This window comes from Leptonychotes weddellii, chromosome 5 (genome assembly GCF_054177405.1).
Source record: "Leptonychotes weddellii isolate Sample4059 chromosome 5, ASM5417740v2, whole genome shotgun sequence".
Taxonomy (NCBI): domain Eukaryota; kingdom Metazoa; phylum Chordata; class Mammalia; order Carnivora; family Phocidae; genus Leptonychotes; species Leptonychotes weddellii.
Window position 1 is genome coordinate 68,370,232 of NC_138373.1, and position 26,058 is coordinate 68,396,289.

The 26,058-nt window shown below is 39.2% G+C and overlaps 1 protein-coding gene across 14 annotated transcripts in view; it reads right to left on the reverse strand.

The window, feature by feature from the left end:
- Nucleotides 1–26,058, reverse strand: part of WNK1 (WNK lysine deficient protein kinase 1) — a 143,214-nt gene that overhangs the window by 5,165 nt on the left and 111,991 nt on the right. For 3 of the 14 annotated variants that reach the window (XM_081820984.1, XM_081820980.1, XM_081820978.1), the window contains 16 exons: nucleotides 24,364–24,513; nucleotides 21,452–21,733; nucleotides 20,671–20,759; nucleotides 20,407–20,569; nucleotides 19,878–19,994; nucleotides 19,374–19,547; nucleotides 19,108–19,165; nucleotides 18,850–18,972; nucleotides 16,808–18,258; nucleotides 15,573–15,656; nucleotides 13,223–13,306; nucleotides 11,905–11,965; nucleotides 9,409–9,482; nucleotides 7,412–8,073; nucleotides 6,534–6,736; nucleotides 4,958–5,152 (listed from right to left, as the gene is read on the reverse strand). In XM_081820984.1, coding sequence (XP_081677110.1) covers nucleotides 4,958–5,152; nucleotides 6,534–6,736; nucleotides 7,412–8,073; nucleotides 9,409–9,482; nucleotides 11,905–11,965; nucleotides 13,223–13,306; nucleotides 15,573–15,656; nucleotides 16,808–18,258; nucleotides 18,850–18,972; nucleotides 19,108–19,165; nucleotides 19,374–19,547; nucleotides 19,878–19,994; nucleotides 20,407–20,569; nucleotides 20,671–20,759; nucleotides 21,452–21,733; nucleotides 24,364–24,513 — 3,970 coding nt within the window. Of the gene's footprint in view, nucleotides 1–1,397; nucleotides 1,440–3,951; nucleotides 4,045–4,957; nucleotides 5,153–6,533; nucleotides 6,737–7,411; nucleotides 8,074–9,408; nucleotides 9,483–11,904; nucleotides 11,966–13,222; nucleotides 13,307–15,572; nucleotides 15,657–16,807; nucleotides 18,259–18,849; nucleotides 18,973–19,107; nucleotides 19,166–19,373; nucleotides 19,548–19,877; nucleotides 19,995–20,406; nucleotides 20,570–20,670; nucleotides 20,760–21,451; nucleotides 21,734–22,702; nucleotides 23,162–24,363; nucleotides 24,514–26,058 lie in introns of all 14 variants that reach the window. The other 11 variants (XM_081820985.1, XM_081820983.1, XM_081820981.1 and 8 more) reach the window with 8 other exon arrangements.

A 26,058-nucleotide genomic window follows, 5' to 3' on the forward strand; every position in this document is an offset into this window, starting at 1 on the left:
TACGGTACAGGAAACCCAAGTGGAAAAGGATAAAAGCACAGGAACAGCCTGCCTTGAAAAGCAAGACAGACAGTGGTGGGGAAGCACAAGCAATGACGGTGGCAGTCGTGATAGTGATAAAATCTAGAAAGCAAGCATATCACATGCATGAGGACTATTTTCCTGTTTGAATAATAACTGCTTGGTGAGCTTGATGATGAGTGAGACAATCAAAATGAAAACCAGAAACAATCACAAGTAAGCAGAACTATTAAAAGCCAAATACTAGAAGCTCAGTAGAGGTGAACACTGCTTATTCACAAAGAGCTCATGCTCGGAGTCACACCTCTCTAGTCACCTCTGATGCCGTGAGGCTCCTTTATAACCAAATTTAATTTTTCATTTTAATCTGTCTTACACATTACTGGATTCTGAAGTGGGGTTTATACACCATGATGGGGGAGGGGTCAACCATACAGTTACCCTTCTCATTCTGGCTTCTGAAAACAGGCTTTCCCATTAAAGGAAATAAACACATCCCACTCTGGCCAGAAATTAACGCCTGGCAAAAGCTGACTTGACTATGAAAGCTAGGAGAATGGATAGTGCATTTAGTCCATCTTAGTAGTAAATGGTTTAAGAACACTACCTGTAATGCAGGTATTTCTGAGAATGCTACTTGCCTTCCAGAGAATATACTGAGTAACCTTGAAACCGTTCTCAGTTCTGCTGCAAAGCTCTAAGAAGTAGTGTATGTTTCACCACCCAAAATCCATTTTTAAATTTTCTCCTGCCATAATACATTTCCCACACACCACACCACCAGATCCTAGTAACAATAACTTACTCTGGGTCACAGCTCATTGCCTAGTATCCCAAATACTAGTCAGTTTTCTGACTGACCCTCTAGGCGGCCGGTTGGGTAGCTGAACAGTCTGCACTTTAATGAGAAGCCACCAGTCTAAGAAGCCAACTCTATAAAGTAGTGCTTCTCTCTTCACCAATCCAGCAGATGTCTCCCACTATGATGGGTGGCTATGGACTTTTCTATGTTTGGATCAGTGCCGATTTCCCAGTGGGCAGAACAGCGGCTGGCACGTTATCTCCTGACTAAAGGACTCTCTTTCCCAAAAGAGCCAGGCATCCCTGATCTCTCTATATATTATGGGCATTATCAATCCTTAATTGTCACAAAGCCAGCTCACAGGGGGTCATCACATGAGAGCAGACTATGAGGTGATTTCTTAATCCACCAGTGGTCAGCAATTAAGCATGTTAAAAAACCTTAGAAAAGGGTGCAGAACTAGACAGATGAAAATTGGGAATGAGGACGTTGTGAAGCTTCAGGGTTCCAAGAACTCATGGATAACCGGCTTTGCAATCAAGGACCAAAAGTAAGAGAAAGAAAAGATAATTACTACAGAGCTGGTTGCAAGGACAGACTTTTTTCACCATCTTCCCTGAAGCACAAAGAGAGAGCAATGTGTTAAAGATAAAGAAACATCAGTGTAAAATACTTAGAATCTCCAAACAGCACACAAAGTCCCAGCAAGAGAAAGCAGAAAGAGAGACAGACTGGTGGGACCCGGGAGCCCCTGCTACAGGTAAAGTTCTATGGGACGTATCTTACTTAGCCTTAACATGGGGGTCTGATGGATGGAGGTACCTGGCTGATAGCGGAGCTTCCACACCCAATCTTTGTATCTGAGAATAATGCTCTGCACTAAGGTTCTGGGATGGGGGAGGAACTCCAGTCTCTCAGGTCTTACTGCTTGAATTTCAAATACTCAAGCAGTCTTTCCACTGCCCCTCTCCCACTTTCTGTTTCTCCTGCTGGGTTGTTAAAAAGCACTCGATTAGATGCATTAGCAATTCTACCCCAGGAGACTGACACTACCACTGTTACAGTTTTGAGTCAATTTAAATTGGCTAATATATTTCCAAATCCTAGACATACACACTAACCCCTTCCCCTCCAGAAGTCTTTAAAAGTATGTGGAAAACGAGCAACTTTTGAACATAAATAAAGCATTAAGCCAAGCCGTGCTTCCAAACCATTATCTATTTTGAGAGCGCAGAATAACGCATCCAAAACTAGAAAGACCCCACGTCTGTTAAGTACCTGTTTTCCCTTCCATATTTGCTTTAAATCTGCCTCTTGCAATTTGTTCACCAAGGCTTATATGATATATACTCAAGTGCCTTCAACAGATGTAGGGCCCTTCTTCTTAGACCCAAAAGGAAGTGATAAGATTTAATATTTCTAACCACTTTCATTTGATGTCACAAGTGTGCCACCACCTACCTTTAAGAGTGTGTGAGAAGTTAATTAATTAATTAATCTGAAGTGTATCTCTCACATTATGTTTCCCAAAAAAGCCTTGGTTCTCTTTCTTCCCTCTTAGACATCTCAGGCTGTATAATATAGGCCTGACATGTTACATCCTACTTTACAACACTTGCCTCTTACTATTAAATGTCTTTTCATCTTGCCAGCTGGACAAAGAAATTAAATGCTTATTTAAGTGTCAAGGTGCTAACATGCCTGGTCCAGCCTGGTCTAACCAGAAAAGTTATCGATCTGAGTACCCAAAAACCATACATGCTTTGGAAAGCTACCAAATTGGGTAACACCTTCCACGTCTTTTGTTCAGTAGTCCTGGACTGGTGATACGTGAGGCCCAAGGACCTCTGGACCACACTCAGAAACAGTGATGACCTTTTTGCACATGCATTTAAAAAGCACTTCAATAACCACATCAGAAGTTTGAGGCCTCAACAGAGAAGATCTTTAACCAAACTGTAACAAAGGTTTTCTACCTGAGCCTTGCTTTTGCTTTTTAAATTTTTATTTCAATATACATTTATTGACTACCTACTATGTGCCAGGTAGGCACTGGCTGATTTAGAAGGAAATGACGTGTGCTTCCCAAGTGCTGCCCGTGTTTGTGCACATGATCTCATTTGATTTGTACAACAGCCCTAGGAGACAGGCATCATCTTCATTTTACCTTTGGGGAGGACAGGCTGAGAAAGTTGGGTGATTTGCTATTGTACCTTGCTTTTAAGAAGAGAGCTAGGAGGGGCGCCTGGGTGGCTCAGTCGTTAAGCGTCTGCCTTCAGCTCAAGTCATGATCCCAGGGTCCTGGGATCGAGCCCCGCATCAGGCTCCCTGCTCTGCGGGAAGCCTGCTTCTCCCTCTCCTGCTCCCCCTGCTTGTGTTCCCTCTCTGGCTGTCTCTCTCTCTGTAAAATAAATAAATAAAAAATCTTTAAAAAAAAAAAAAAAAAGAAGAAGAGAGCTAGGAAATCCTAGCAATCATGTTAAAAAGACCATTTTCATTGGCAGGTGCTGGGCTTTGGTCCTTAAAAGAATAAATGCTTAATCAGAGTAACTATACGGAAACCCTTTTTGAACTACCAATTTTATGGAGTTAGAGGGTGGGGGTGGGGGAGTGAAAGGATCCAATGAACAGATTCTAGCATCATTTGAACTGAGAGATGGTTAGGCTTAATTGAGAAGAAAAAAAGATTTCAACCTACTCGGAAAAAGAATAAAAAAATAGGGTGTAATTCTCCCTTACTGCCAGGATCTAAGTATATCAGTGGTCACGATGTTCTCTGTCACTTCTAATGCCAGAGCAAGGGGCAGATGTGACTATGGACTTCAGTCTTCATTTATTCTAAATGACCCAGCAGTCTCTACAGCATTACCACCTTTTCTACTCTGTCACGGATCTATGAAGAAGCACTTCTACCAGAAAGGTTTTTTTTAAGCTTATAGAAACCTATTATTATCTCTTTATCTTTTATCATAATTAACATAGAGACCCAAACTTCTGAGGGTAATAGTAATTCAGCCAAGCCACCGAGTAGATGATATACAAAGAGACAAATGAAAATGGACTGCATGAAACATCAGATCCAAGCAGCAGAAAAACAAGGACGAGGAAGGAGTAAAGGTGTTACACACAAAGAGCCAAGCAGGGCGTACTCAGAAATCGGGTCCTCCTGCCACCAGGTTTGAATGTCACCTGCTCAGATGCACAGTTAAACTTCGCACAGCCTGTGAGAGGGGGGAAAACAGGGAAAAACAGAGAGAGAAGAGACAGAACACAACTACAAGATGTTAGAAACTCGAGGCTGGAGTGGTGAAATGCGCTAAGATGGCACACAGAAGAACAAGCTTCCAGGGAAAGGCCAGATATCTAGGACAGGAAATATCAGGTCTCAATTCCCTCCCTCTGTCAAATGCTGAAGCTCCTCCCAGTGGGAATAATGCCAGCTGGTCTGCACTCCTAGCAAGCAAGTATATTCACCTTGTGAAGAGACGATCTAATCTTTGATTTCTGTGATGTTGTAGCAAAAGCCCCTAAGCGAGTTACCTATATCTTCTCCTACTCTTTTTCACCCAGATACCTAAGTCCTTCCAATTGTCGTTCTACTATTGCTAGCAGCTCCCTCCTCAACAGGAAAGTTTCGAATGATCATTAGTAAATAAAACTATATTTAGGAAGTAGATTACAGATAAATAATGGAATTGTAGGGCTATTTATCTTAGTATGCTACTCCCATACTTAAAAGTTTAAAAAGTCTGCACTGGCTAAGAAAATGCATTAGCGTTCAGAAACTGCTAAAACTCCTTTGATTTTGGTTCAGGAAATCTCAGTCTAGTATTAAAGTGTATGATCCAAATCCCAAATGAGTCATTAATTTGGTTAAAGTCCTCACATAAGTCACACATGCAACTTTTTGCTGTAATCCTTTGAAAAAAGCCATTTCATCTGATAAGAGCAATGAGTTCACCTAATCTAATGATTACTCAACTTCCCCTTCCAGCTCAAGATCTGTGAGGGTACAACAGACAGGCTATGTTCTGGTCACCTGGTTTTCCAACTGACCTTAACAACAGTTACTCTTCAGGCTTCTGCCACAGATACTGCAGTTTTTAGAAGACAATGGTTGCTTTGACTGCTTACCTTGACCTGGAGCAGAAAGGCTTGGTACTGAAATGGCACCATCACTGGTAAAGGCTGAATAGAGGTTGTCACTGGAGGGAGATGGCTTAAGGGGCTGTAACAGCTGATTCTGCCCAGTCTCTGGGATGCTGCCAGGAGGGTGGAGGGTCTGCTGGGGGTGCAAAACTGAAGTGGCACTCTGACCAGACAGGTTACCTGCCAAAAGATAAAGCAGCATGAGGAAACATGTACAGCTTTCCCCTTGCCCTTACTAGGCACTATTCTCATTACTCCAATGTGTCCCACTAAGTGACTAATCACAAGTCAGAAGCTGTAACTGATCAAAGAACAAAGGCCTCCCTCACGGGAGGGTAAGTGAGGAATGACATGAGAATCAACAGGCACTAGGGCTATAGGTAGCTTTAGATAGCCTAGAAGGTTCATAAGTCTCAGCTGAGAACATTCAGTGGGTATGAGAGAATTCCATGATCGCTTTCCTAAACACTATTATAAAACACTGAGCTGGAGCAGGACATCAACAGGTTTGGTGGGGGCAGTCTCTGCTTAGTCTTTTTTCCAAGCATGTGTCAGATCAAATACAGAAGTGTTGTCAAAACCGACACAAGTGATTACAGAGTAATGCATATTTAAAATTATTTGTGGCAGGTGGCTTTTATTTCCTAGTCGTCTGCCTTGAAATTGACGAACGTGTCTGTTCCCTACTAATTGGTGGAATAGAAGGCCACTCAAAAAGTATGTCAAAATTGGGATCAGAATCTAAATTAGCTGATATCCCTTATAATCACATTTCCACTACTGAATTGGTTCTAATGTGCTAGAGAAGAGGTTTGGGTTTCTGAAAGCTTCCAGGAGAATGGAAAGCTGCTAAGAAGTTTACAACTGCTTTCCAACATATTTATATTAGACCTGGAGAGCAAACAGAGGTACAAACTTATTTCAGGCTTTTTCACTTTTCAACTAATTATCTGTTAACATCATAATTTCACTGAAGGGTAGACAAACTGTGTAGTTTGTTACAAGATAGTTACAAGATATTGTGATTTAACTATTTTTTTATTACAACCACTAGCAAGTTCTTTACTTCAATATAGATAAATGAAATAACTTTAATCAAGAAAATTACCACCTAAGACATATATGAAATTTACAGTCAGCCTAGCGGCAATTATGAGTAATTCATTCATTGAAAGGAAAAATCTACCTAAACTTTACTAAACAAAGAACAGTGTATTTTCTTTCATTTGTCCGTGATTTTGGTGAAATGTGAGTTATAGGAGTAACCAGGTAATGCTAAATTGTTTATCTTTAAGGACAACCATAAATGGCTACCAGTAGATAGTAATATGGATCACAATGGAATAAGCCACTGTACTCATCCAGTCTACTTTCATAGACTCAACAAAAAGAGATACTATAAACAGGGAGAGTGTAAAAGTCAAGGAAGCAAGAATATTAGGAAAGTCAAACTCCTCTGAAATTTAACAAAAACAACAAATGTTCAATAGGTTACATATAGAGTTGGAGACAGAAACAAAAGCTGGGACAGCCAAGGCTGACCTGGTCCATGGCTTTTTACCTGAAAGCTGGGGGCTTTTATTCCCCAAGGAACTGCTGCGACTGGATTTGCTGCCTTTGCTTTTAGTGGGTCGCCTTCTTCTCCCTGAAAGGGGGGCAGCTGGGGGAATAATGACAGCGGGGGGAACCTTTCCCAGTTTGGTATACAAAGATTCAATTTCATGCTTCTGGCGACTCTGCAAGTCTTGAATTTCTTTAAGATGCCTATGAAAGATAACCAAACATAATTCAAAAACATTATAACCACTTTTGTTCAAATAAGATTTAATAACATATTCTTTAACCTCCATTCAAGTAATTACTTACTCATGAATTCCCCCCTACCCCAGTATACTTAACCTAATTTCTATTGCCTTGAAATTCTAGTGTGTCATCTCATATTGTTGGCCTCCATTACCCAAGTCAAATTCCAATAAGCTCCTAAACAACAACAAATAAGTTGACAATGTGTTAGGAGAAAAGGTTTCCTGACTTTGGAGGCTATACACAGGAGTACTGAATTGCTACTTTGATCCAGTTTATCAAATATGACCTATAAAACCTGTCAACATAATCTACATCCCAGTGCCATTACTGGATTCATTTGGTAGACTAGTAAATAAATTAGATTAGGTTAATAATGATAACGAGCGCTATTAACAAAAACAACAATATAACAAAAGGTGAAGAAGTTCTAGAAGTAGAAATGCTATGGGTCCTTATAAATATAAGAGACCAAAGGAGAACTACATTCAGATAACTAGCTTTTGCATATCACCCTCTCTTTAAAAGCAATGAGATACAAGCATATTGCAGTGAAAAGAATACTAATCTAGGCACCAGGAGCTAGGTCTTAACACAGTTCTGCCATTATTCTTTCACAGAAGAAAATATACTTACTTTTCTCGTAGTCTTCGCAGCTCTAATTTTAAATCTTCATCTTCAATATCTGACTCATTGTCACTACTCATATAAGAGGAGTTGAATGAATTACTAAGGCTTTGACTTAGATTCTGGATAGGAAGGCTCTTCGAGCTCAGCTGATGGGGGGAGTGTGGACTACCTGAACCATCATCCACATCCCTGCTAAGGAAGGCGGCCTCCAGGTCAGAAGATGGCCCATTCAGATGTGAAGGCTCTGACAGTTCAGGCTTTTCTTTCTTTGGTATCACAGCAGGGAGAATACCTTGTTCCAAATCCATAAAAGGAGGAGATGCTGTTGGCCCCTCTTTCTTTGCCTCAGTGATCTTGTCTTCAGTTCTTGATACAGAGAAACGACTTACTTTGTCTGCTGTAGTTGTCACCTGAAAACGTCCTACCTTGGTAGGCTGCCCAGTTTCTGACTTTGCTTCCGACGCAGGAGTTTTGTGGGCACTATCTGGCATATCTGATGAGATGTCATGGATGGTTATCCCATTAGGCTCTGTCTTCACCAGGGTACTTTCTGGACTACTACTTGATAGCACTGAGGACTCTGAAGTACTGGATTCAAAATGAACAGACTTTGTATCTTCTGACTTATTTTTACCCTCTTTTTGGACATCATCCATTGCAACTGAAACCTGATAGAAAGAGACCAAACTGAGATTAAAAAACAAAGTCTCCAATATTCAATTTTTTAAAATGGCCCTTAAAAAAAAATTGAGGGGTATCTAGCTGGCTTAGTCAGTAGAACATGTGACTCCTGATCTCGGGGTTCTGAGTTCAAGTCCCACACTGGGTGTACAGATTACTTAAAAAATAAAATCTTAAAAAAGTAAATTACTTTATTTTCCAGTGAATAGGCTGGGATGTCTTTACATAAGTCTTTACGTATGGAAAGTATGTCTTTACATAAGTCCCTCCATCTTCACTGTGAAAATAAATGGAATACCATTATAGAAAACAACAAATCTGTACTGAGATGTATAGATTAGATATACAGATTCTCAGCAGCTGGCTAAGCTTACTAATAAGTAAATAATTTACTTTCATATCTCATGTTATACACAGGACTTAGATTTACGTCTTTGTGGAAATATAAATAACAACAGGGAATAGAATCTTGAAGGTTGCTTGTAAATATAAAAACTACAAATGCCAACTAAGCTTCAAGAATCAACACACCAAATGGGACTATAAGGAGGATCCACTACTATCCCCAACACCCAGTGCTATCCTGAGAATAACTGGAAAGCAGTTGTGAAAGCAATTAAAAAAAAAAAATTTCACTAGTTGGGCCAGCTGGGAAAATATAATGATATGGTGTCACCTGATGCTCAGTCAGTACTTTCACTTCAGAAATTAATTCTAAAAAATTATCCTAAACATGGAAAGTGTTTTTATATACAAAAATGTTTCCTGTTACTTTACTATGTTGGAAAAATCAGAAACAACCTAATGACTAACAAAAGATGGGGGGAGAAGCCACGAAATATTCAGAGAAGAAGCAGGGTCAACTGTAGATACACACATGTGCACAGAAAAAGGAATGGAAGGAAACACACACCCTAAAAAGTAATCCTGGATGGGGAAGGGAGGTGGGGGGATGAGCAGATAATTTCCTGTTTCTCTACTACACTAAGTATTCTATATTTTCTTTAATTGGCATGTATTATTATTATCTTTTAAAGTTTACTTACTTACTTATTTTTAGTAATCTCTTCCCCCAACATGGGGCTCGAACTCGTGACCCCGAGACTGAGGCACACGCTCTTCTGACTGAGCCAGCCAAGGACCCCAGCATGTATTTTTTTTTTTTTTGCATGTATTATTTTTAAGAGGGGAAAATGATAAAGAGCTATACAAAAGAGATATATCATTAAATTGGCAATTATGTCCCAAAGTTAAGTAATCATTTTATTATATACCTATTCACCCAAAGAGGAAATCAAGGCAAGGAAAAGTGGTTGTCTTACCTGAAATCGTCCCATCTTGAAAACACCAGTTCCTGAACTAGTTGCTAGGACAGGACCTTCTACAATATGAGAAACTGAAACAAGTACATGGAGGAGAAAAAGAACTTAAATTAGTATCTCTTTTTAGTTAGCTTCCTTTCCCTTTGGCTAGAAATACAGCAAAATAAAACTATGTATCAGGTGAGGAAAACTGAGGCAAGGACAACAGAAGAGATACTACAAAAACTATGGTTAACAGGCAGTAAGAATTCAATTACTCATTCTTTAACTCAAAGATAGATAGATGTAAGTAAACGAAGAGAAAGGATGAGATTTTACCTAGGATATTAAAGACCCAAATGGGTCTTTTCTTTTTAAATGAAAATCACTATGACAAACTGGTTTAGGCAATACTTAGGCAAAATCCTAGAACAAGAAGTACAGGTGTCAGAATCACTGATACGTAGTTTTCAGCAACTTTAAAGTCACTTAGGTCCTCCTTTCTAGGGACAACCCTTTGAGGTTTTTTTCCTGGAGATAATGTAGGCATATACCAGCACTTTATTTTACACAACTAGTAAGTTGTATTTTATACAACACTGATTTTGATATTTTAACAATGTATCTTGGACACCATTCCATATCGTTGTCTCATTCTTTTAAATGGCTGCATAGTGTTTTAGGTTTGTCTGCCTACTATATGTATGCAAATGTACCACATTTTAAGCAGACTTATGCTGATGGACATTTAAGTTTTTCAGAACTTGCTATTACAAAAGTGCTCTAACAAATATTTTCTTATAGATCTGTGGAATAAATACCTAAAAATGGACATGCTGAATCATGCCCATTTAAAACTTTGATAGACATTACTAAACTGATCTCCAAAGAGGTTGTATCAAGTCACTAGTGGCTATTAAACTTCTGAATTTACCAGTGAGAGGTAAGAAATACTATCACTTACTAGTCTTTTTTGTGATATGAATACATCCCCCCCAACCCAGTTTTTTATTATCTTTGGACCTCATGGCATTTTTTCCATGAAGAAAATTTTGAATCTATTACTGCTTCTGGGCTGAGTATTAAATGTAGTAATAACACCGGTCTCTGCATCAGGGATCAGCAAATTATGATCATGGACCAAATTCAGCCCATAGCTTGTTTCTGTAAATAAATACTGTTAGACTACAGAGCAAAACTCATTCATTCATGTATCGTCTATGCTGCTTTTGGGCTACAATAGGAGATTCGAGTAATTGCGACAGAGACTATACAGCCAGCAAAACCTGAAACATATACTTGGCCTTTTACAGAAAGTTTGTTGACCTTGCTCTAGACAGTTAAAAAAAAAGAAAAAGGAGAAGAAAAAGAAAAAGATTCCTTTTATGTTTTGTTACAGTACTGTTTTACAGTATCATTTTCTATCTTTGATCTATTTGGAATTTATTTTGGTTGAAAGCCCACCTTTTTCATATTCTACATTCTCTTACAGTTTGTCCATTTCTAGACTTTTCTGGTCTGTTCCACTGATTTTCAAGTCACTTCTTTTAAAATGAGAGAGCTAATTCAGAATATAATTGTCTTGAAAATATTTTAGAGAGGTTTGAAGTGAAATTTAGAATTTAAGGAAGAAAGAAAGCTGAGCATTCCAGGTAAATCTTACTAATAGTTATACAGGGAAATATATCTATGTAGGTGATAGTGAGGAGAATGAATAAACTATATAAAAAGGAAAAATATTTAAGCAAGTGCTCTACAAAATCACACTGAGTAAGTATAGCTCATATTGAATTATTTCCACTTTTGAATATAAATGGTTCTAAGGGAAAAGGTGACAAAATAAAAGCTTTAAATTTCCTAGTTTCTGGGGGACTGGTGATGTCATGAAAAGAGATTCACAATAAAACTTTAGAAAAGAAGTCGTTGATATGAACTTATGACCTAGTGCATGCTCATGAAAATTTTAAATTGTTGGTATGGGTTATTTTTACAAAATTAAGCTGGAAATATGCCTAAAGAGAATATACATATGAACATGCCAATTCTAAAGACTCCAGAAATAGATAAAAATGCTTAAGCTGATTAAAATCTTACATTTGTATTTCTACCATCCATGTTATTTAAGATTATCTCTATCTCTACCTAGTGTCACAAAAGCCAAGAGGTTAAGGTAAATTAACTTTTGTAGGTATGCCTGCCTCAATTTCCTATCTCTCTTAGCAAGGATCTGGCCCAACTAATAACAAAGGGTCTTATTCCAAGAAACTATCATTGTCCTTTGCATGTCCCCCTTGAAAACAAACAAAAAAAAACAGTATAAAAGATTCATTAATTTGCTAGTATGACATGGTCTAGATATTAGTATCGATGCTCTTCAGTTATGAAATATATAAAAATGTTTTTTAAAACTATCTCAAATACACCTACATTCTTAAGAAAGTCTTTGAAATAGTAACCCCTACGATCGATTATAGAGAGGACTGGAAATGGTAACATAAGAAGGAGGATGCTTCTCACCATCCTTCTGAGGCTGTGCTCCTGCTTCTGCAACTGCTGTTGGAGCCACCATGGACACAGGCTGCAAAACATACACATAGATACCATAAAATCTTTAGCTTCAGTCGCTCTTTAAACTTTTGCCATGCTGCCTTTCCTCTGGTCTTTATAAAGGGCAAAAGAAATATAGTATATGTGAAGAAACACTTACATCCAAGGGAGTTTTTTTTTTTTTTCCAGCCTAAAAAGAAGTCTGATGTAAAAAAAAAAAAAGGTTTTTTTTTTAATTAAAGATTTTATTTATTTATTTGACAGAGCGAGAGAGCACAAGCAGGGGTAACAGTAGAGGGAGAGGGAGAAGCAGGCTCCCCACCAAGCAGGGAGCCCGACGCGGGGCTCGATCCCAGGACCCTGGGATCATGACCTGAGCCGAAGGCAGACGCTTAACCATCTGAGCCACCCAGGTGCCCCTAAAAAAGTTTTTAAAAGGAAGAAATCCTGAGTTGTTTCTATATTGTTTTCTTCATTTTTCTCATGGGATACTTAGTGTTTAACTTGAGTATTCATAGAAAAAAAAATATACATTTTTAAGATTTTATTTATTTATTTGACAAAGAGAGAGACACAGCGAGAGAGGGAACACAAGCAGGGGGAGTGGGAGAGGGAGAAGCAGGCTTCCCGCTGAGCGGGGAGCCCAACCCTGGGATCATGACCTGAAACAAAGGTGTGCCCTTAACGACTGAGCCACCCAGGTGCCCCCAAAGAAAAATAGTTTTAATCAGAACATTGTGCCACAAGCTTAAAAGGAAGAAGTTAAAACTTTTTACTTAAAGTACAGCTTCCGGGGCACCTGGGTGGCTCAGTCATTACAGCGTCTGCCTTTGGCTCAGGTCATGATCTCAGGGTCCTGGGATTGAGCCCTGCATCCGGCTCCCTGCTCAGCAGGAAGCCTGCTTCTCCCTCTCCCACTCCCCCTGCTTGTGTTCCCTCTCTCACTTTATCTCTGTCAAATAAATGAAATCTTAAAAAAAAAAAAGTACAGCTTCCTCCAAAGCATAAATGCAAAATCCATAGGATTGATCTATGGTGTAATTCTAGCCAGAGGTAAGACAAGAAAAGTACCTTTCAAATAAATAAAATCTTTTCCATAATCACACCACTGGGTCAGTTGTTAATCTTACATTCATCTGCCTCATTTCTGTTTGCTGGAACAAGCAAAGACTCTGAATTAATACTTTTAACTCTGTAGGTGTTAACGGTATTAATAGGTTACAGTATGCTCTAGGAATATAATGTATTAGGATTATGGAAAGATGTCATCAAGATTTTCAAAACTTACACCAACTGTGGATGTCACCGCAATAGTCTCTGGACTAAGTGTTCTTCTCAACTGAGCATCAAGATCTTCCAGAGGCTGCTGGGACTGAATGAAAACAAGCACAATAAATAGAGGTCTTTGGCATAGTCAGAGCCACTATATATAGCCAGTCTATATACGAATACTGTTTGATGCTTTAGATTGACACAACATATTATCTATTCACTGAATATAAAACTCAATATGCTAAATTTAACTTACATTCCTTAAATGATTTATGTCAATTTCCCAAGCCTAAGAGAAATTCAGTTACATTTATGTTTTTACAGTTTTGAAGTCTTCTTACCTTCTATGTTTGATGTTACTTGAAGTGACAGAAAAGTTTCTATTTGTCCTCTCTTTAAAAACATTCTGATAGGGACGCCTGGGTGGCTCAGTCAGTTAGGCATCTGCCTTTGGCTCAGGTCATGATCCCAGGGTCCAGGGATGGAGCCCCGTGTCAGCTCCCTGCTCAGCGGGCAGTCTGCTTCTCCCTCTCCTCCCTGCTCGTGTTCTCTCTTGCTATATTTCTGTCACTCTCTCTGCCTCCCTTTCTCAAATAAATAAAATCTTAAAAAAAATTCTGATAAATGTATCAAGATCTATCAGTAGATTAATTCTATCACATGTTCCCCTATTTTCCTTTCAGTTTGGTACATCTTTCTGAGAACTTGTCTTTATGAATGGCATTAATATATCCTGTCACTACCAAGGGATATTTAAGTCTTTTTTTTTCTTTTTTTAAGATTTTATTTATTTATTTGACAGAGAGAGACACAGCGAGAGAGGGAACACAAGCAGGGGGAGTGGGAGAGGGAGAAGCAGGCTTCCCGCGGAGCAGGGAGCCCGAAGCGGAACTTGATCCCAGGACCCTGGGACCATGACCTGAGCCGAAGGCAGACGCTTAACGACTGAGCCACCTAGGCGCCCCGTATTTCTTTAAGTCTTAATAATCTATACTTCTTACACCCTACAGATTGCAGCAAGAAGGAACTGGAGGTTTGGACATTCCATCCTGTTAACCACGTCTTACTACCATCCACCCCAAGGCCGTTAACTTTTTACCTTTGACACAGACTGTAATCCCACATCTATCTATGGACTTCTATCAACCCATTCTTCTGCAGCTTTATCTTTCTTCCTCTATATACAGGCATTATCCACTTACCCTCACCACCCCCTCCCCATCTTATTTGCTCTTTTGTGTCACATTTGAGCCCCCTTAGGAGTCTCAATGTGTGTTTTTAAGAGAAAATAGGTGTAAAACCCCTACTTTACAGAATTTCACAATGTATTTTTTCCAAAATTTAGTGGCTGATGGATTGAGTTCTCTTTGGAGTTATTACTTTATTCTGGCAAGTTCTGTAAGTTATGTTCTACTGTACATCTAGGATTACATAAGTAGGGATAAAGTCAGACTTCTCAAGTTAGAAATTTATCATGTTTTCCTTAGATACAATTTTAAAATAAATCACTGATTTAGTTTCAATGTTTACTACTCTGTCTCAGGGCAGAAGCTTTTTCAGCATTATAATGAATTCATAGTAAGTACTTTCCTTATGGGTATTCAACTAAATGTGTGGGGTGGTGGAGTAGGGTGGGAAAGGGAAATGATAATTTAAATATTGCAGGCAGTTCTACCCAATGATCAGAACTGAGCGTGAGATAGGGAATTAATATTCATGTCACTGGTTTCAGTTTCTGTATGAGTAATCTCATGTTAATTGAGCTGTGTGGGTTTTGTACTGAAAGATATAATATGTATTTTTCATGAAGCATGACCCTTATATCCACCTATACATAAGCCAATTACTTTATTAGGTTGTCAATGAAAGAAATGTCAAACATTCAAGAAAAAACTGGTTGAGCTCACAGAAAAGGGGCATTATCAGTTATCAGTGTGGTATCTTTTCTTAAGGAACTTTCAAAGTTAATTTAGATTACTTGTAAGTTTTTACTTCCAGAGTAGTCTAGAACCTAATCTCAGTCCTTAGATGCAATTTCACTCCACAAAACTGTGAATGAGAAGAATTATATTTGTCTGGTAAAATGTAAACCTTGCCATTTTCTTCCTTCCTAAAATATGAAGAAGTATTAATATCAAGTGTTTTCTAGATGACTTGAAGCAATATTATGAACAAGAGAACTATGAAGCTTCTTACTTTAAATAGGGCCTAGATAATTACCTACACTGTTTTAAAAGAAAGTTGTTACTAAGTCAAAACCAAAGAGAAGCCAGAAGCCAAGATCATGCAATGGAGAATTTAAGTAAGCTTTGTGAAAGAAAAGTAGGGGTACAAAAAGAAATCTGCCAAGTCTTGGGGCAGGGCACCTGAGTTAGTGAAGGTCCTGGAAAAGGTGGCAGCTGCTCGCTGGGTGGAGTACCAGCTGGAAGTTCAGTACCCACTGGCAGCACCTACAGACAATGAAGGGAAATTCAAGTCCATGAGACACTAAGAGTAAAGACTGCATACTGGAGAGCAAATCAATTAATTCCAATGTAGAGACGTAAGAGTAAAATATATCTATAGTTAAGACATGCTTGTCACCTAGCTTATATTCTGGTATCTATCTTAAATAAAGGACATTATAACCATGATAATGTTATAGGGGTTACTACTGCATACCAATAAAATGAATAGCAAAATTTAGTAAAAGGTTATTCCCTAGGGAAAAGAGAATCAAAGGCTTTAAGGACATGAGAGGCATAGTCCAGTATTCTTGAGCCACTGTTTTGGCATAGTATCATCTGGCTTTTCCTAAAACAAACATTTTTCTGAGAAAACAATACAGTTCAGAAATAACCAAAGGTCAAGTCTGATAACAAAAGTCATCAGGATACTATTACTAGTAAACAATTTGTACACAGCCTCTATTATTATCCTACTATAAAAAGAATTTTACAGTCAATGGCAAAGCAGAAAGATGAGTGAAGCACAGAATATAGTAGAAAAAACACAATCTTGTTACTTGGAGCAGATCAGGGAGACTGAAGACGGCAGAATGAGAGGAAATCCACCACAGCAGAATTAGAAAACATATTTTAGTTATTTTATTCCTAGGATTAGAGTCTTTTTTCCTCTGTATGAAATTCATCGCCAACTTCCAATTTTTTATAACCCCCAAATTGTGTATCTGTGGAATCTAAGCAAAGCAGAAAATTTGCTTCTGCTTCATTCTCACTGAAACAAAGGCTGTGAGTATTTGCTATTGCTCTGTGTAATTGCTAGCAGAAGCATTCAGCTTCCTTTTGAGAGATTTCTTTAGCTGGTACCAGTTAGGAAGAGATGTCTGTGTTGTACCTATTATACATCCTTAGAAAACCAGGCAGTATAATTAATCCCCAAATCCTGCCATATTTCAAAAGAAAAAAGCATCTTGTGTTCAACGTCCACAGATCCTAAAATCATTTTCAAATTATTTAATAAATACCGAACGTCTAATACAGGCCAGGCTGTCTTTATAACTACATTTCTACTTTGCAAGGCTGAGTTGAAAAAATGCACTTATGGGTGTGGGGGGAAGAATGATCATATTTATCAAATTATTTCAGAACAAGAATCTTACTGGAGCTTTAGTTAAAGGTGGCTTCGACGGAGCAGGTCCAGCTTTCGCTCCTGGTGTCGCGCTGACTGGGGCTGACACATAGCTGACTGGGGTAGAAACCTGCCCAGGTGGGACCACTGGCGTAACTGACAAACCAGTTGTACCCAGTGGCAAACTGGTTGGTGGTAAGCATGTACTTGTAGTGGAAGTCATGAGCTTGCTTGGTGCAACAGCGGTGGTTGGGATGCCTGGTGTGACAGTGGTCTCTCCTACCAGTGAAGTCTCCAGTGAGACAGACGTATGTTGGGCTCCAGATGAGCTGTGTTCACTAAAGAGAGACCGCAGCTTTTCCTCTAGAGTCTTTATGTCATCAATTCCAGGAGCTTTGGGCTGTGAGTCGGCATCTATTTCAGGGCAGTGAGTGTGGGGCTGGTTGGGAAGTAAAGCTGGTTGAGGCTGACTGTGAATTAGTGTCTGCTGCACGGCAGGCACGCTGGCAATAGGCTGTACCAAGGGTAGGACACCAGGTACTTGGGGCAATAAAGGTGTAGAAGTAGGTCCTGCTGCTTGAGGAAGGGCAGGAGTAGAAGCTATAGCTGATGGGGTGATCAAAGGATGCATCCCACCAGGCTGAGAAACGGAACTAGATAATCCTGCTCCAGGGGAGGAAGACGATGATGCAGAGAGGGACAAAGGCAATCCAGTTGTACTACCATGAGATGTTTTATCTAGTGAGTGTGCACTAACCACCACTGTTTCAGCTAGAGTCGGAGCAGAGGTGCTACTGCTAAGCTGAAGAGACGGCTGTGAAGCTAAGCTTGGGAACGGAGCGGTGGCAGGAACAGAGGCTAATGTGGCTGCGCCAGCAGTACTGCCTGCCACCTGCTGCGACAGTACAGGTGGGGGCTTAGCACCCGGCGCGGCAGCACTGCCCACTGCAGGGGCTAAAGTTGTTGCAGCCGGCATAGAGGGCAAAGTGCCTATGCTAGAAACTGCGCTCCCAGATGTGGGAGCCTGAACTGGCTGGGATGTTGCTGATACCGAGACAACTGCAGGTACTGTGATGCTCGAAACCACAGTGGAAAATATTGGTGATTCAGATACAGGTGGTACAGGGAGACCACTTGAGGGCATCACACCTGCGCAGGTGGCAACTCCACCGATCCCTGTTTCAGTGGGCACTGGAATCTCAGACTGCATTACTGATGTGGAAATGTCAGTAAGGGGGCTGCTAGCTGCAGGGACTGATACTGAAGGTGTGGCTGCTGCTGTGGCTGGGACTCCAGCAATGCTACTCATGGAAGGAGGGACTACTGGAAATGTTGGTCCTGTATGACTGAAGTTGGGAGGTGCTGTGTTGGGCCCTTCTGTCATTTGGGCATGTCTAAGTTCAGAAAAGGCCTGCTGTAGGCTAAGGGATGAAGCAGAGTGAGACAAGTTCATTCCAGCGCCGTGAGAAGTAGAGGCAGCAACTGCAAAGGAAAACACAAAATTCAGAACCAGTCCATTTTAAAAGGGTGGATTCAAAATTGTCCTAACAATCTATTTTGCGATTACCAACATTGCCACATACCAACAAGGTTTAAAACTTCTAAGGAAATGACAGGCTCTAAAACAGCAAAGTAAAAGAGCAGTTTGATCAAAATAAGTTAGCTTGTATGAAGATCTATTTCTAGGGGCAAAAAAATTTAATAAAGAGGAAAAAAGGAAAAACAAGTCACCACAAAGCATCTACAATAATCCTAAATGGAGAAACGAACACATACTACTGTATGGAGACAGTATCTATTACACAGGCTGCATCTAGTACCTTCTCCTCTCTGGCTCTTGTCTTTTACACTTGATCTTAGCCAAAAGGCCGAGAAGCGATGGCTCTTGTCTTTTAATCCTCCCTATTCATCATCTATTTCCCTCCCCCGTATGTTTGTCTATTGTTTATAATCTTAACTTTCTACTCTTCTTTATTGTCTATGTCATCATTTGTACTGCTTGATAACCAAACTTCCAATATAACAGAGATACTGTAGGAGTAATAGAAGTTTGTGGTAGAAGCAATTCCTTACCTGTATCTGATATTTCACTAGTGAAAACTTTTGATTCTCGTAATCGACTTTCTGGCACAGGACTCACTATAAACCGTCTTCCAGCAGAATGAACAACTTGAGTTAAAGAACTGGTAGGAATGCCTGGTTAAAAAGAAACCACGTAATTACATTATTTATATATTGTCACCAACATGAGATTTCAAGATTTCATTATGAGTATACATACAACTTCTTAGGTCAAAGGTAAAAGCAAACATGGAAAGAAAAGAAATTCACCTATTTGCTGTGGCATGGAAGATGCAGGAATTGGTTGTTTGAACTCTCCTTCCAATTTCTACAACAAACAAAAGTGATCAAATTCATTCTCAAACACTATCTTAAAGATTGGGCAAAGCAAATGGCCACATGCAGAGAGAACATAAATGTTTGATAATCTCAGTCACAGATATAATGTGGTATCACTGACCATTGTGCATAGCAGACTTAACACCACAGCATTATTTTAAATAAACAAAGCTTCTCTATGGGAATGGTGAACTTACTTGAGAACCTGCAAAGCCATAGTCATCCTTTCCTTGCAGACTCTCCAATCCCTGGTCACCCTCTGGTTCCACACTGACATCCTCACTGAGCATTTCATCAGCTTTTTCAATAATTTCTCGTACTTGATCCACAAATGACTCTCTCTCCATTGCTAGAATAAAGTCATTGTTCACCTGCAGAAGAATTGTGATGTCAGTCTGTTTAGTACAGTGTTACTCATGTTTTAAGTCATTCCAGTTGCTACTTACTCATGACTTTTGTCCTATCTGCATACCACCTGTATCATTATCTACTTGCTATGTAAGTTAGTTCTTCAATACCTAGAGTTAGACATGTCCTAGACAAAAATATCTCTAAATCCCATGTTTGGTGTGCTAATTATATTCACGTTGAAATAAATACATAACTGTCAAAAGAGATTACAAAATACTGCACATTTTCTTAGGGCAGTGGATACTGAAAAAGTACTAAAGCAAAATCTGGAGCTCCAAATGCAGACATACCATAATTGTTGCTATCTCCTCAGGATTGTCACCATCTAAATCGAATTTGAATGTAACCATTTTCCGATTATGAGTCTCTAACTGACATTCTACTACCCGGTCTCCTTTATTTGAAACCTAAAAAGAAAAAGAAAAGGTACTTAATATTGCAGAAGCCATATTCAATGCTGTTACTGAATTTGAGAAAAGAATGCAGATTATCACTTGAACTTAAGCCTGATGTTACCACTTAAAGACTTGTTGGTATTTACCTCTTAAACTGGTAGCAAGAAAACATTAAGAAAATACCAGCCCTTGGGCTACTTCCTCATCTTCCACTGAAGGGTCTGGAAGGAATGTAAAGTCTCTGTTCTACAAATTAAAACTCTTTTTCTAAAAGGTAAATAAATGTCTTACTATAAAAATATGGAATTTACCAATATTATTGGGTGATTAGAAAACTCCAAACTTTCATCAATACACCTGAGCCTTGGAGATATTTAAATGATATTAAGTAACTATACGAAACCCACAAATTAGTAAAACTTACATTCAAAATTCTTAATTTTGGACGTGAAGTCTTTTCATGACGAGAGCGACTTCTAACAGATTTTCGATAATGCCGTTTTGCAGTTCTCCCTTCATGCCTTCCACTGGATGATGGGACATTCTCATTGCCATCACTCATTCCTGAAGCAACATCTGAATGTGCACTTCGGAGAAAAAAAAAAGTTAAGTGTTTAAAGGTTTAATATTTTGAAGTTTTAGATCATCCTACCTGCCAGGCAAGGAAAGAGAATTTACTTTTACATACCTGTCTATAGAGGAGACCAAAGTGGTAGGCTGTGCTTGTGCCACTGGAACTGGCTCTGGAGGAGCAACTTGAGATACTCCCTGAGTACTCTGTAAATAGAGAGAATAATGCAACTCTTGGCAGTAACACATTTTATTTATTATTCATTATCTCCAATAAGCTACTCTTTTTTATTTTTCCTTATCCCCCCGTCTAAGTCCTAGCAGCACTAAATTTACTAGTATTCTCAGTATTCAGCATCTAGAGACAGTGGTCTTAAAATTCCAAAGGAAGTTTCTAAAACTAAGGCTCTGGTATCGACTGCATGGTGTGACATCAGCCGACATAGCTGCTAGGTAGTGAGAAAGTACAACTTGCATGCAGCCAGCATCTTCCTAGAAGTGTGCAACAGGGCAGGCAGAGCAAAGTGCAAAGATTCAGATCTTTCTCCTAGTAGGGCAAAAATGATTACTGGGAGCACAGCAGGATAAGATACTTTTATGACTGCCAATGGCAAGACTTTGTGAAAGGACAAGAATAATGGCTAAAGTACTAGCTAGAGAAGTGAAGTGCTAATAGGGTTAATCTTCTCCAAGGCACACTCACTTCCCAACAGAACAGCCAGTGGCAACAAGGCCCCCACATTGGCATTTCATTCTGCTGGAAGAAAAAGTCATTTAGAAGTTAGTTTGAAAATAGTCTCCAACTAAGTTCTAAAACAGGGGAACCTATGTTTTTTCTTTGTCAAATTATCCCATGTGTATATATGTTTTATATATAAACATGCAGTAATTCCATTTACCTCCAGAGCTGCTTGCTGGGAGGATGTAGTGGGGGCTTGCTGTGCTAAACTCACTGCTGGCTGGGACACTTGAACCTGTCCTCCTATACTGCCCACAGAAACCAAAAGGTTTGATTCCACAAAAGGCTGCACCACTGTAGGAAAGTAACCCGGTGTAGCTAGTGCTTCTGTCGGCATGGGAGGGGATAGGACTGTAGAAGGGATGCAAATAGAAGCCACGCTGGAAGAGGGAGCAATATTTGAATCTCCTGGGTATTGTGGTGGCAGTCGAGGTGGAAAGCCCTGTGACAGAAATGAGGAAGGTGAGTTAGTGCAGGTTGGGTCATCAAATTAGCAAAACAGTAAGACATGCATAAAAAAACCCAACAAACAAACCAAACAAAAAAAACACCAAAAAAAAACACCCAAAGACCCCAACAAAAAAAGAAAGCACACAGCAAAGAAGAATAGTAGTAGCCCAATCTCTAATAATTTAAAGAAGATTTAAACATTATTCTTGAAATGGTAGACCGGTTTCAATTTGGGGGACAGTACTCTACAACTATAAATTGCTGGGTTTTGCCCTCCTGGAGATTAAACAGGAGGAACAAACATAATTCTTTTTTTTTTTTTTCTTAAAGATTTTATTTATTTGACAGAGAGAGACACAGTGAGAGAGGGAACACAAGCAGGGGAAGGGGCAGAGGGAGCGGGGAGCCTGATGCGGGGCTCGATCCCAGGACCCTGGGATCATGACCTGAGCCAAAGGCAGACGCTTAACAACTGAGCCACCCAGGTGCCCCCAAACATAATTCTTTTTAGAAAAATATCAATTTTCTAGGTAATCTTAAGTGGGAGAATGCAAAAACTCTTCAAGGTATCAGTCATTCTAGTCATATCATAACAGGATAATCTGAAGCTTTTTATTGGTACCACGTTGGCTACTCTATTTACCCTACCTATAAAAAAAAAAAAAAAGAGTACCCTGATATAATATATTAGCCATATCTAGCATTCAGTCAGCTTACATCAAATAGAACAGAACCATCTTTCTCTAAGAAGTGTCTTAAGAAAAATGGAAATGAATCATCAGACATCATTACCCTATCTTTTCTCTGAATTTTACTCTATTAGCTTCTCTAGTTGATATCAGCTACACCTTTGTTATTGCTAGTTACTTTGATATTCAACTATTAGGTTTTCAAGTCCTTGATGGTCTACTATTAGAATCAAACCCTCTGGTGCCCTCCTTTTTGCTAGCCAACACAATACCTGGTATAGAACATCTCCAGAGGGAAGTGGAACCTCAGCAGCTTGTCCAAGGTTAGCTGGTATTCCCATGGACTGAACTGCTGGTTGCAGAAGTTGTGGGTGAACCTGACTTGGCAGCTGAGTCACAGGCTGCAGAAGGGTTGGAAGCTGACTAGGAACCACAGTTGGTCCCCCTGGGATCCCAGCTGCTGTAGCAGATGAAGCCAAGGTGAGCAGAGGCTGATTAATGCCAGCTGCCATCGTAATGGGAAGGGATGAGAAACCTGTCTGAGCCGCAGACACATGAGGAGTTGATATGGGAATCTGAGAGACAGGGTACTGAGGGAGTAAGGAAGTAGAGAGTGGCTGTCCCATAGGGAGGAAATGAGCACCAGAGTGAACTGGAACAACTGAGGGTTGTGTCGCAACTGGGATCTGAGGTTCGCCTTGGATAGTTGGTACTGGCTGGGAAACTGGAAGCTGGGAAGGTAAAGAAAAACAAAACAGACAGACTTTAAAAAAAAAAAAAAAAAAGCAAGGCTGCCAAAAGCAAGATTTATGTATTAGCCAAAAAGAAGGGAAAAAAAAACCCCCAAAACCCTGCATACATTAGTGTAAGTTAATTTGCCACACAAGAATAGGGAAAGGATAATAGGAGACAAAGAGGCTGACAGACTGGCTGTTTCAAATCTTCTGTTGTAGAAAATTTTGCTCATGCTTCATCATTTAACAATAAGAAGAGGACACTTCCATAGGCAAAGGTTTTTTTTTGTTTTTTTACAGATTTATTTAGATATATTTCACATACCCTAATCTTTTGGCATGTTTGTTGTCACTAAATCTATGACTGCTATTATAGTAGTTACTGGAATTCAAATGAATTCCTTCTCCCTGGAATTAGATTCCAATCCATGTTGCTTCTACAATTCTGAAGCCTAACACTGGCCATGAAAGTAGGTATATAAGTACTGTATTTCACTGATTCTAGGATGCAATCATCCCTCTCTACCACCTGGTCATTTTAACATTTGTGAAACTGAGATATATCTTGCAATTAATGGTGTGTCAGTACTTGGCTACATAAAATAATGGTGCATTTTACAATTACAGTATCTGTCTGAAATATGACAGAAACAATACACTGTGCAAAAATACAAGGACAAGTCCCAATGTTAAAGTCAAAAGGTCATTTAATAGAATATACCTTCCAAAGGGCACTTTCCAAGTGATTAAAAGGACGACTTAGAACAAACACCATTCCATATAAGGGGTTTTTATGACTTACTGTCAGTGGGCAATGGAGGAGGAAAAAATGCATAAATCTACACGAAAAATACAGCATAGTTGTAAACCTAGAATGTCAGCTATCGCTGACGCAATTCTAGAAAATGTTCAGGTTCATTCAATAAGCACTGTTATTTAACCCACCAGTTCAAATACCTGTCAAACGGCCTTTAGACTAATAAACCTAAAAGTTAAACATTTTTGGATTGTGAATGCTGTCAGTACGTACCCATTTATATTAACCAATGCATGTGCACAAAAGGAACAACTGTCAATTCACTTCTGGAGTGAATATAGCCAAATTTGGTATTTCACCATTAGAGAAGATAGAAACCTATCCATGAAAAAAGTTATATGGAGATTCGTTTTTAGCATCTCTTTAGAAATTGAGAGTTTACCTGTTTTCCAACTGATACTGGAGGCAAGACCTGTGGAGCTTGAGACTGACTGACTGGTTGTGCAGTAGTGGCCTCACTGGAGGCTGATGTCTGTGGAAGTGAATACTGCACTGCCTGGTGAGGAGGGGCTGTCTGCTGTACTCCCTGCTGCTGAAAATAAAATAGAATTTTTCAGTTTTATTTCAAGTCATTAATGGCATGGGTCTAAGGAAATATGTTTGCCTAAGGTCTTCTGTATCTGTAAATGACAATATTAGTCATCAAGACATGCATAAACCCAAATTCATCAATTCCCCTTTACATTTATTTCTCTTTTTCCTCTGGTATTGTTTGTGATGGTACAACCAAGAGCAATTAACCAATGTTTCATAATTTGAGTCACCACTGGTTCTTCACCTATCATCCCTCTTACCTCAATAGCAGGTCATTCACAAAGACCTTTAGTTAACATATCCAAATAGATCCTCTCTCCTCCAACCCCCGTTCCCCATTTTTTCACCCTATTTCTTGGTTATCACCTCTCACACTTTGGTCCTATGTTAAACAAATCCAATCTCCTACTTTATCTTTCTCTTACTCTATTTTATCAACTGTGTAGCTAATTTGAAGAATAGCTCTGATTACAGCTATTGAGAAATACTGAGAAGAGCACTGAAATTTAGCTTTACCATTTACTAGTTGTAATACCTTAGAGACTGCTCATTTTACTGCCAAAAGGTATTTCCTTCTTTGAAAATAACACTATCACTCAATTCAAAGTAGGACAAAGGGAATAAGTGACATTTAGGAATCAACCATGTGTTAGGCATTCTAGTATAATACACTTTTAAACTTAACGCATGGCACATAATTGTAAATTTTGTAATAAATTAATGGCTCTCACTAACCCAGCAAAAATCTGAACTTCATAGCTGACTTTTAAGACTCTCTAATACCTACAAGTAATTTAAAATTGTTATTAATACAAAAACAACAGCTGTTTGTAATAAAAAATTTAACTAACCTATCAGATTATCAAGTTAAATGAAATACCCTAGCCCCGTATCTCCAGAGGCAAACTATTTAATGGCTTGGTCATCACCTTTACGGATTTTTCTCTACATGTAAGTGATCATTTTTAAAAAAAAGAGAAAGGAGAGTGCGCCCACACAAGCAGGGGGAGTGGGAGGCAGAAGGAGAGGGAGAAGCAGGCTCTCTGCTGAGCGAGGAGCCCGACATGGGGCGATCCCAGGATCCTGGGATCATGACCTGAGTGGGGCAGGCGCTTAACCGATTAAGCCACCCAGGCACCCCTGTAAGTGGTCATTTACACACAATGACATGTTTTCTGAAACAAAAGCATGCCCATTCTATAAATACTGTTCTCTAACATGCTATTCTCATTTATCAATGGCATCAATATCCTAAAAATGAACATTTTTATTTTTTTCTTTTGCTACTTAAAATAATGCTGCAACCAGTAGCCTTTTACATATATCCTGGTCGATACAACTAATTGGCTACTGCTGGTAAAAAGATAAGCTATTTGTTTATATGTGTGGGTATATACAAAAATAAATTTAATTGACATATAATGATTCAATATATGCATATATTGTGAAATGATCTATCACCTAGTTAACCTAGTTAACATCTATCACCACAATAAACCTAGTTAACATCTATCACCACACAGTTACAATTTTTTTCTTGCAA